Source organism: Cynara cardunculus, assembly GCF_001531365.2.
Source record: "Cynara cardunculus var. scolymus isolate 2C chromosome LG 16, CcrdV1, whole genome shotgun sequence".
NCBI lineage: Eukaryota > Viridiplantae > Streptophyta > Magnoliopsida > Asterales > Asteraceae > Cynara > Cynara cardunculus.
In genome coordinates, this window is record NC_037543.1 from 17,289,048 (window position 1) to 17,298,857 (window position 9,810).

The window sequence follows — 9,810 nt, forward strand, 5'->3', positions numbered from 1 at the left end:
CTTTTAATCTTGGGACGTTATCTACCTTGTAAAACAAGGAATATCCACTCCTTCCTTTGGCACAGGCTTACCAATCAACTTAAGGAGATGGGCATCAAATGGTSTAGCTGTGGTGTTAACAATTAACATGGCTAAAGTTGAAGCAACAACTGAGAAACCATGTCCAACCATTTCTTGTAAAAGCATCTCTATCGAGTCATGTTGTTTGTTCTGTAATAATCCTTGGATAAGGACGTTGTAAGTGGCACTATTTGGCGGGCAACCTCTCTCCTTCATTTGGAGAAACAAATCTTTTGCTTCCCCCACTAGACCTTCCCGACAAAAACCACCAATCATCACTGTATATGACTTAATGTCGTGTTGCAAACCTTTAACACTTAGGTCATTGAAGAGATTCCTTGCGATATCAAGCTTCCCACACTTACATGCACCATCCATGAGGATAGTGTACACAACAATATCTGAATTTAGCTTGTTGTCACCCATCGAACGGAACATAGAGATTGCTTCCTCGACTAAATGGTTATTGCATAGACCCTCCAAAATTATCCTGTAAGTGCATTCTTTGAGAATCTGGTTGTGTGCTCGCATCTCATTAAAGAGTTTTTGTGCAGCTTTACAATGTCCAATTCGAAACAATCCTTGTAACATGGTGTTGTAAGTGACCACATCAGGTTTCATACCTTTTTCAGTTATTTCATGAAACAAATGCAAGGCCTCGTCTATCTTCATTTCTTTGCAATAGCCATTCAATAAGCTATTACAAGTCACAATATTAGGGACCAGACCTCTAATGCTCATCGAATCAAAAACTTCCCTTGCTTTCATCATTTCACCCCGCAAACAATACCCATCAATAAGAGAATTATATGTCACCACATCGGGATCCTTTCCTATATCGACCATGACGTTCATAAGAACCTCTGCATCTTCAACTTTACCTTCCTTGCAAAATGCGTCGATTAATATATTAAAGGTTATGACATTCGGAGATATCCTTTTGTCCACCTCCATTTCTTTAAGCATTTTAGAGGCATCATCCCAATGACCTAAGTTACGGAGGCCACCAATCAAAGGGTTGTAAGTGACAACATCAGGTAAGATGCCTTTGTGGACGATCATTTTGTTGAAGAGTTTTAAAGCATCATCTATCATTTGGTCCTTGCAAAGACTCTCGATGATGGTGTTATATGTGAAAACATTAGGCTTACAACCCCTTTCATTCATCATCTTAAGCAAAGCAATGGCTGTATTGCTATTGCCAAACTTGCAAAGTCCTTTGATCATTGTGTTGTATAGAATTTCATTAGGTTCACAAAGTTTCTCTTTGATAAGCTTCTTGAATAATCTTTCTGCCTCGAGATTCCTATCTTCTAGGATGAGTCCATTTAAGAGAATAGTAAAAGTCCACACATCGGGCAAGACACCACGTTTCAAGCCATAGGCTACTACTGCAAAACCCTCACTGGTGTGGAACAATTGGCAATAACACTTGATCACGATGGCAAGAGTGTACTCATCAACAGGAACACTAATGGCAACCATTTGTTTAAAAAGATCAATGGAACAAGAATAGTGTTTCATTCTGGTGACCGTTTGCAACAATTGGGTGAATTTAACAACAGATGGCAAAGGTTGTCTTTGTGTCATTTCATCGAACAGTTTGAGGGCATCATCAAGCTTAGTAATTTTTTCAAACATAGAACGAGGACGATCAAACTGTGGTCCATGATTCAAAGCGGAATTTGAATAAAACTGAGGTAGAATGGTTTGGGAAGGATGAATTCGAGAAGATAATTCAGAAAACGAAAAACTGGTTACGGGAAAAAGAAGCGAAGCAGGAGCAATACCTTTGAAGGGATTGGAGACGATGAAAGAAACAGCTTGTTTTGGGATCTTCTTCATCATCAACTACTTTGATTCACAAATGAATGGAAGCATCAATTCTGGTGCGTCAATGGATTTCCCTTTGCTACTTTTGCGACTTTCAAATTTTTTCAGTGTCTACTGTCTACAACGATGCTTTACATTTTTAATTATAAATAAATCTTATAATTAATAAAATAAGGGAGTTGTTACTAGGGGTGCTTATGGGTTGGGTTGATCGGTTTGAAGACATTTGAACAATCAAATCTAATGCTTGTGGTTTGAAAAAATCTCAACTCAACCCAACCCAAACCAAAGTGCAACTCAACCCAATCCGTACGGGTTGGTCGGGTTGATACTTTGGTACATTAAAATATTCTTGTAACATTGAATATGTTATTTCTCTACTCATAATTTCTTTTTCATCATCAACCATTTAATACACCTTATCCATATTTCTTACGTATAGCACATCCAGTTAATTTTCTCAATTTACATATATATGTTCACAATTACTGAACATATGTACGAATGAATTATATAGAGATGTGAATAGATTAAGAATATATGTATATGAAAAACATACATGATAGTGTAATTGTGTAACTATATATTAATAGAAATTCAACAATCATATTAAATTCAAGAAATAAATGGATATCAGGTTCATCGGGTTGGGTTGAGTTCAAATAATAGTAACTCAATATCAACCCAATACTTACGGTTTGACAATTTTACAACTCGATTAGACATCAGGTTGCTTCGGGTTGGGTTATTTTGTGTTGGGTTGGGTTGGATTGATCGGGGTTTGTTGGGTTTTTGAGCACCCCTAGTTGTTATAGAATAACCGATTGAAAGAATAATGTAATTGAAAAAATGAATATGTAATTCTCATTAATCAAAAGCCTTTTAAATAGGGATGTGATACAAGTAGATAATTATGATAGATATTAGTTATAATTTATCTCTAATATGTTTATCGTTATATAGCTCGTCATATCCTTTAACGATGACACACTTATCCTACGACAAAAGTTATATTTTAAACAACTTCTCAAGAATAATTAATTAGAGATGGAAATTTTATTTGTAGGGATGAGTCTTCGCTTTGGCTGGTAACARGAGAGAACTAGGGTTTATATTAATACCCGAAAGGGGATAAGGGTCTGGGATGACACTGCTCCTCCTTAATTTGACCCAATTAAACTCCTTATTTTTGTTAAATGTTTGTGTATGTGTGTATGCAAAGTCGGATTCATGTGAGAACGATAACTAAATAAAGAAACAAAAAAAAAGGGATGAATCACATATGGTTTTTATAGTAATATCACATGTGATTTAGACGGCTCTAGGCCGAGGGCCAGGTCGTGCGGTCATCTTTACGTTGACCTCGTTCCATAATCGCGTATAAAATCACAAGTTATATGATCGTTTTCTTGTGCTTTTATTCTGACCATGTTTTCGTTTGATTCTTCCTCTATATGTGTATATTTACATATCTTAGTAATTATACAATAAATATACTTCATTTTCAATATTGATAAGTAATTGAATGACCCATATATATATATATATATATATTAGTTGTGTACCAGCGCAATGCGGCGGGAGTCATAAATGTAAACGATTTGAGGCTTTTTGTGTTTTCACGAGAGAAGACTTTTTGAATGATATGATTTACTCTTAGGGGCTGTTTGTTTGGCTCTTAATGGTGACATTAAGAGCCAACCTCTTAATCGGTAAGAGGTAAGGGTTGTTTGGCAAAAAAAAAGAGAACCTCTTAATGGTTACAAAGGCTCTTAACGATTTAGGGTCTAGGGCTCCCCTAAATGATTCAGAGGGGTCTTCTTCCATGGTTGGAAGCATGGTGGCCTGCTTCCAATGATGAGTTTGCATTTGAAAGTAGGACCTTATCAAGTTGCATTTGTGGTTGAAGATGATATTGAAAAATTATGTTTGTTTGCACTAATATAAAATCTTGTTTTGAACTAATAATGTTACATTTGTTTGGATTAATATGAAATATGTAGTTATATTTGCAAAATAATTGTTCTATTCAGATTCTGCCAAACAGCTCTATTTCATTCAGTACTAAATCATTCAGAGGGTTAAAATGATAATTTGTTGTCATTCAGAGAACAGTTACCAAACAACATTATTTCATTCAGCACTTAACCATTTTGGTCCTCTTAACCATTCTGCACCAAACCATTCAGCAACCGTCAAACAGCCCCTTAGTTTTTTACATATTAATACATTTGAATAAATAAGAGTTATTGTTTCAATTGCAGTCGATCAACAAAAATTTGGAATAAAGTTTAGAATTCAATATATTTAAACCAATCCATCATGATTTACAGTAAACAACATTGTTTTCACCGGCCAAGGATTATTAAATGACAATATAACATATACTCATGACTTGTTTTAAATGAATTTATTAAAATAGACATTGAACAGAAAGATAAAGAATATGAAAAATTCCCACGTTCCGTAGTTGCAGCAAAAGACAAAGAGAAGATTGGGAGTTCATGGTATACCAAAACCAGTTTTGGTAACGCCTTCATTTCTAGAAAGTTAAAACATAAAATGTCACAAAAATCAAATGATGACATGACAATCTTCTAACTTCAAGTTCTTAGTCAATTATGGTTCTTCTTGGTCCAAAAGATTTGGGTACTCTTTTCCTCAAATTGGAACCGGAAAATACAGAAAAAAGAATTCAAGAAATGCTTAAATTTTAAGTTACACGATTGGGATGTTCTCACAAACACTATAATTGTAAAATATGTCAACAAATGATATATTAACATATGATAATAACAAGGTGAGTGGAAATTTATACCGACAAAGATGACGATGCCAAAGACCCCTAGTTCTTGAGTGGTAGAACAAAAAAACCACAAAATCCCCAAATTTGTCCACACGTTAAAGAAAAATACATAAAGCCAGCATAGGGTGCACCTGGGTTGTTTGAAGTTGGACCTGAAGACTAAGCTCCAACACACATATCTCATCAGAACCACATATAATATAATATCCACCATGATGCATGTTAACTAATACAACGCATAAAAAGTTCCAAATTTCATAAGGAAAATTACAAGAAACCTCAAGTATTTCTTTCCAAATTCAAATAACATTTAGAAATGTTATGGTTGTTGCATATTCTTAAAAATATTAATCATCAAAATCGGGTGCATGGTTGATGCCTAAGCAACTCCCTGTTAGCCAAAAGTTTAGCTAGTCTTTAAGGGTAATTTACCTAAATGCTTACCCGATAAGTGTTTAATATTAGAAGTCAATACCATAATTTATTTTATTGAGTAAGATTGTAGTACATCAAAACGTATCATATGCAACAATTTACCTGGTAAGCGCTTACCCGGATAAGAGTCATCACTCTCACTTACCGGGTAAAACTCTTCATTCTTAATATTCTATCAATCAAAATGATGCAAATATTAATTTTGTTACATTGTTTATGTCATTAATTTTGTTACATTAATTTTCAGAAACATTTAATAAGTAAATAATGGTTTTCATTTACTATTGTATATTTTAATAAAATGGTATGATAATTTAGAATTAAAAAATTTTAGTTCACATGCTTAGGTGGCAAAATTGTATCTAACACCTGGTTTTTAGTATCCGTAATTTCTAGTTTTTGTATGTAAATTGGTCTTAATATAATCATTTAAATATATTATAGATGTTGGTTGAGTTGGTTATCGTATTTGGTAAAAAAAACCAACTTTTTGTTGAAAATTGCACTGCTCATGCCCATGCAGCTATTTTGCTCGCGTATGCAAGCAAACTTCAAAAAATGGACAGAACTATATATATATACTATTCACCCTCGCACAACTATTTTGCTCATGCCGGCGAGTATCTGCAACCCCTTTAAATGCGATTTCTTCCTTTTCTTTTTCATTTCTCTCTCTCTCTCTCTCACTCACACACACATTCTTGGTCCAAGAACATTCCTCCTCCAAAATTGATTTCTTCAAGAGCATTAAGAGCTCTTAAACATCAAAATTTCAAAGTCTAGGTCCATGATCTGAGTTCATCTTCTTCATCTCAATTTCCACCATTATTGACCTAGTTTTTAGGTTCTTCCTAAAAATGATTTGTAAGTCATCCTAACCTTTCTAAACCYTWMTTCTTGTTGAAAACTTTCATTTTGATCTTCTAGAACATCCATTTTGGTGTATCTTCATTATACTAAGTTTTTAATCATTTTGGGTGCTTTGGTACTAACCTTTTGAAAACGACACTCTTAAACTATGTTTCTTAACAGTTTAATGACACTCATAACTTATTTAGTCCGCTATACATTAATGATGAAATGTGACTATAGGAAACTTTATGCAAAAAGTCTCGTGGTTTCTAAACTTGTCCATTTCAATAAAAAAACACAATCTTTACATCTTTGAAAAAAATTCTTTCAAACAAAAATGCACTTAAACTATACACACATATTGATCCACTTAGAGACCGTTTACCAAATACTTACCCGAGTAAGTGCTTACCAAGTCATGTTACCTCATTGGATGAATATGGTAAGAACCAAAAATCTTACTCGGTAAGAGCTAGACAAGGACCATGAATCTTACCCGATAAGTGAGGCCGAAGACTCTTACCACGATATGCGCTTACCGGGTAAATTGTTGCATACAATGCCATTGTGGTGGATAAAAATCTTACCCGATATGGTACCATATAGATTAGAACTGTTTTTGTTTCGGAGAGTTTTTCATTCATGGAAAGAACATTTTTTAAATAGAAGAGACAGGTTTTAAGAAAAACTTTGTTTTCTGCATAATGCATCTTAAGAAGCTTTACTGAATAAGCACCATCAACAGTCATGTATAGTTGACCTAGTAAGTTGTACCTAATTAAGTTCATTAACCTGCTCTAAGTGACCCACGTAAGGTGGGATTTTTTACAAAAAAGTTCAATCTTTAACACCAAACAGATAAACAAATGTTTGTAAATCAGGGAAACAATAGTCGGCTTGCTGGCTTCGCTTAGGAGCCAGTGACAACAAGGAGCTTAAGCCCAAAAAAAAACTGACTTAAAGCCTTGTCTGTTTGTGCAAGTATACCACCCCAAAACTAACTGTATTAGACTTTGAAAGAAAAAACTTCAAACAAGTTTAAACAAAATTAGAGATGTTAAGAAAAGCATACCAACAGTACCAAGCCATCTACCAGCTGGCTTGAAGAGTTGAGATGGTAGATTGAAGGATAAAGAAAATTTACTTGGGAAGTTGAATGACATTAAATAAATTGGAGTCCCATTCCAATATTTCAATGACAGTAACTAATTTACTTTGCTATAAAGAAACCCATTCCAATATTTCAATCTTCGACCTCTAGAAATTGGATGAAATGACTATTCATTGCTTTTGATTTGAAAGGCAGTGAAAGATCTAAAAACAAAATTGTCCATAAAATGTCAAGAACTCGAGCAATAGATGGTTGGCAGCAAAAAGGTTACTCCCTTGATACCAAAAAAATACTACTTCCAATAAACAAAATGCAATACTTTATCAGTGCTCTTTAATACAATTTGATCAAATAATGTAATATCAATATTGCATCCTAAAATTACATCTGAAAAGCATAAAAGTTGTTTTGAACTTCTTTTTAAGTTTACAAAAGAGTAACTATATGTCTCAATGTGTACCCTAACATCAGCAAAAGCATAGGAGTTTAGAGCATAAAAATTTGCAGCCGGAAAATCCCGGATTTGAATCAGAAGACAAAGTAAATCGAGCATAGTGACATCTCTTACCAAATTTTGGGTAAATCTAAGCAAAATCAGATATAAAACAATGGAATTGGCGTTAACTACTGGGATTTCAAACAAATAAACAACTTAAATTCACAATGACTAACAAATATGCAAATTGTAGCAACCATTTCCACATCATCACACATACGAATTGAAAGCTTTTGGTGGCAGGTTTACTAATAACTTCATACCATCCTCATACTTTCAATAGAGTTAAAGATTATAGGCTCGAATCTATGCTTTGGAACTGAGAAATTATACAAATGATCATACACAAGCACCAATCTCTCTAAAAACATTTCAACAAGAAAATTCTTCTGCTAACCCCATAGGGACGAGCCCTTGAGTTGGGTGCAAACCCATTCTAGTTTAGTAAGCCTTTCTTGATGAGTTCAAAGAGAAGAAGATCAAAACAAATGAGTGCATAAATATAATATAAATTCACACAAGTTTATGAACAAACCACTGTAATAAAAAATCTAAAGCAATTGAACAATTTACATGAACATATTTGTCCAACAAAAGACCCCATGAAACTAAAACAATAGATCATAGAACTAAATATTTCACACAGATTGAGTTCCGAATATTTCTTGATCCTTAATAGAAAACGAATGTAAAACCAAAAATGTAATACAAACCCCTGGAACTCATCAATAAAATCACTAAATACAACAGTTAAAATACACCCAAATTCAGATTCCTGAAAAAGATAAAACGTTTTTGAAAGAAAACACTGAAGATTTTCTTGATCTCTCGTGCAATTAAACTCATGATGGTTCTTAAATCTTAAATATCAAACAAGAAATGACCACAAACACCTAAAATTTGATCAACAATATGACTAAATAAAACATACCCAAATTCAGATACCTGGAAGAAGGTAAAATTTTTGAAAGAAAACTCCACAGGTTAGAATTTTATAAGTCACATTTGTCTCAAGGATTCTACAAAACAAATAACTTATATCCCAAACAGGTAGATATGACATATTTCAAACAGGTAGATTTGTCTCATGGATTCATTTGTCTCAGGTAAATGTGCAACTCAAAATGAAACCCTAAACCCTAAATTAACTCACCTTTGAAAGCAAAACTCGTAATCGCCACAGAATCGTGCCCTCAAGGTTTAAAAGCAGAACTCGCAATCGCCTGAATCGTTTATTGCGTCATTGTTACAGGAGATAATTCCAAAGAAAATGTGTAACTCAAAATGAACCCTAAACCCTAAATTAACTCACCTTTGAAAGCAGAACTCGCAATCGCCACAGAATCGTGCCCTCAAGGTTTAAAAGCAGAACTCACAATCGCCTGAATCGTTTATTGCGTCATTGTTAATGGAGCGATCATTTATAAACACTCTGCAATCGCCTGAATCGTTGCTTTGGGGACTGAATCGTCATCTCTGTAATCGGTTCTTTGGAGGGCAGAAAAGCGTTGGAAAGGGAAGCGACTCAGCGAGGGTGGAGCGTGGTGTGGAAAGGAATGATGAGGGGAGAGTGGAGCGTGAGAGAGCGGTTAACCATGTGTGCTTTAGACTAGTACTAAATGCATTATACACTGGTTTAAGACTTTTAAAACTTTATGTATTAAAAGATTGTATCAAATGTATGTTAAGTTGTTTTTAAGACTTGTGTTAAATTTGCTTTATAAAATAGTATTGATATTGATATAGATATATATATATATATATATAGAGAGAGAGAGAGAGAGAAAAAGCAGTGGTTTATTTTGCAAATCACGTTATTTGTACAAACCATACAAACCTCATTCAACCAGTAATAATTTTTCATTTTGTTTATTTTTTTTGTAATTATGAGAGATTGATTAATAATTTTTATTGTAGAGTGTGTTAATCATGGATATTATCATCTTCATTATTTTAATTTTAGAAAAATACATTAAACAAATTCATTAAAATTTTATTAAATATTATATGAAACAATTTCATAACCATATATGAAACAATTTCATTAAAAAAAGTATTATATGAAACAATTTCACAAGATTAAACAATTTAATGAATTTTTTTCATAAGATTAAACAATGAAATCGACGGATGAGGGTTGTTTGCACAGTTTGTACAAATTGGGCGGTTTGCATTTGATCGCTCATATATATATATATATATATATATATATATATA

At 33.5% G+C, this 9,810-nt stretch overlaps 1 protein-coding gene across 1 annotated transcript; it reads right to left on the reverse strand.

Moving 5' to 3' along the window:
* Positions 1-17: 17 nt before the first annotated feature.
* On the reverse strand, positions 18-1,959 carry LOC112529416 (putative pentatricopeptide repeat-containing protein At1g12700, mitochondrial). The gene has a single exon (XM_025140687.1). It carries the CDS (start codon positions 1,906-1,908, stop codon positions 22-24), a length of 1,887 nt encoding a protein of 628 aa, XP_024996455.1. The 5' UTR covers positions 1,909-1,959; the 3' UTR covers positions 18-21.
* Between the last annotated feature and the right edge of the window lie 7,851 nt (positions 1,960-9,810).